A 1,253-nucleotide genomic window follows, 5' to 3' on the forward strand; every position below is an offset into this window, starting at 1 on the left:
CATAAACATTCGCTATGGGTATTGGTTATGAAATAGGATCTAGTTACATAATTGCTAATATCTAGACATTTAAATGTCATACTATGAAATACTGGGTAATGAGGAAGAATAGAGTTCATCTTCTTCTACATAAGGACTTCTTAAACTAAAGACATACAAATATTACTTGAAAGTCACAGGTATTAATTTAATGGCAGTGAAACTTACTACTTGCCATACATTTCTGTCTTTTACTTAGCACTCGATCCTGAATTACAAGAATAATAGAAATTAAGATTATTCTACTGGCAATACACATCTTATTTATTCAATGACAAGTAGACAAGACGGGTCAGGACATCTTACTATTTCTTCTTTCACTTAGCCGGTCTGACAAGGCTGATACAATACTGTACTGAAATAAACAACTTGCTTGGAGTGACATCTGAACTGTGTTCAGTTTGGTGTATTGTGTCAAAACTGAAGCAAATCTGATTCAGGCATGAACAATTAAAGGATTATTTAATTATCTCAATCATGTAAAACAGGATCATCATTCAACTATCTCATGTATAAAAAAAATTGGCTTTATGTGTCTATAGTGTTTTCTAATGGGGGGAGGGGGGGAGGACCCATAGAATACAAATACCATGATGGCTATCTAACCTTGGCGTTGCTGAAGACAAGAAATCAGAAGAGAGTGACGATGTGAAAGTGGCTGTAGATCGGCCAAGAGGGAGGAGTGGGGAGGTAGGTGGTCTTCTTGGACTGAGGACTGCCTTTGTGCGCCCTCCAAGCCGTACATTTGGCAGCACACCTGCTCGAACGTATCTTTCTTGTGCTGGTGAAAATAAATGATGAATATTTACTTTCACAAATGGTTTGCAGCTTCATATACTAACAAATATAGTGCATTTTTAACTATATAAGATTACCAGAATTTTCCATATGCATCAATTACCCTTATTTATTTAAACATAAACATATCAGAAATCTAAGCTGAAGCAGATACAAGATCTCATAAAGTGGCACATACCTGTTGGATATTGTCTGCGGTTCTCTCCTGGACTTCTTCCATTATGTGCTTGTGCTTCTCTAACTACTCTGCTTGCAAAACCTGGACTTAAAACTTCTGCAGCAAAACTGGAAAAGAATACATTTGAACAAATGAGTAATTTGTATTTTAAGTTAAGGTAGCACAAGCTCAATAGTGTAGTGATAATATGCCAGACCTGTGTAGTCAGTACTCAAAAGACCTGAAGTTGATTCCTAGG

At 36.4% G+C, this 1,253-nt stretch overlaps 1 protein-coding gene across 1 annotated transcript in view; it reads right to left on the bottom strand.

The window, feature by feature from the left end:
- The window catches only part of LOC119586272 (nuclear pore complex protein DDB_G0274915-like), a gene marked incomplete in the record, with an annotated part of 20,387 nt that overhangs the window by 11,908 nt on the left and 7,226 nt on the right, over positions 1-1,253 (bottom strand). The window contains 2 exon segments of the mRNA XM_037934977.1: positions 646-820; positions 1,016-1,122. Coding sequence (XP_037790905.1) covers positions 646-820; positions 1,016-1,122 — 282 coding nt within the window.

The sequence above is a fragment of the Penaeus monodon genome, chromosome 21 (genome assembly GCF_015228065.2).
Source record: "Penaeus monodon isolate SGIC_2016 chromosome 21, NSTDA_Pmon_1, whole genome shotgun sequence".
Classification (NCBI taxonomy): domain Eukaryota; kingdom Metazoa; phylum Arthropoda; class Malacostraca; order Decapoda; family Penaeidae; genus Penaeus; species Penaeus monodon.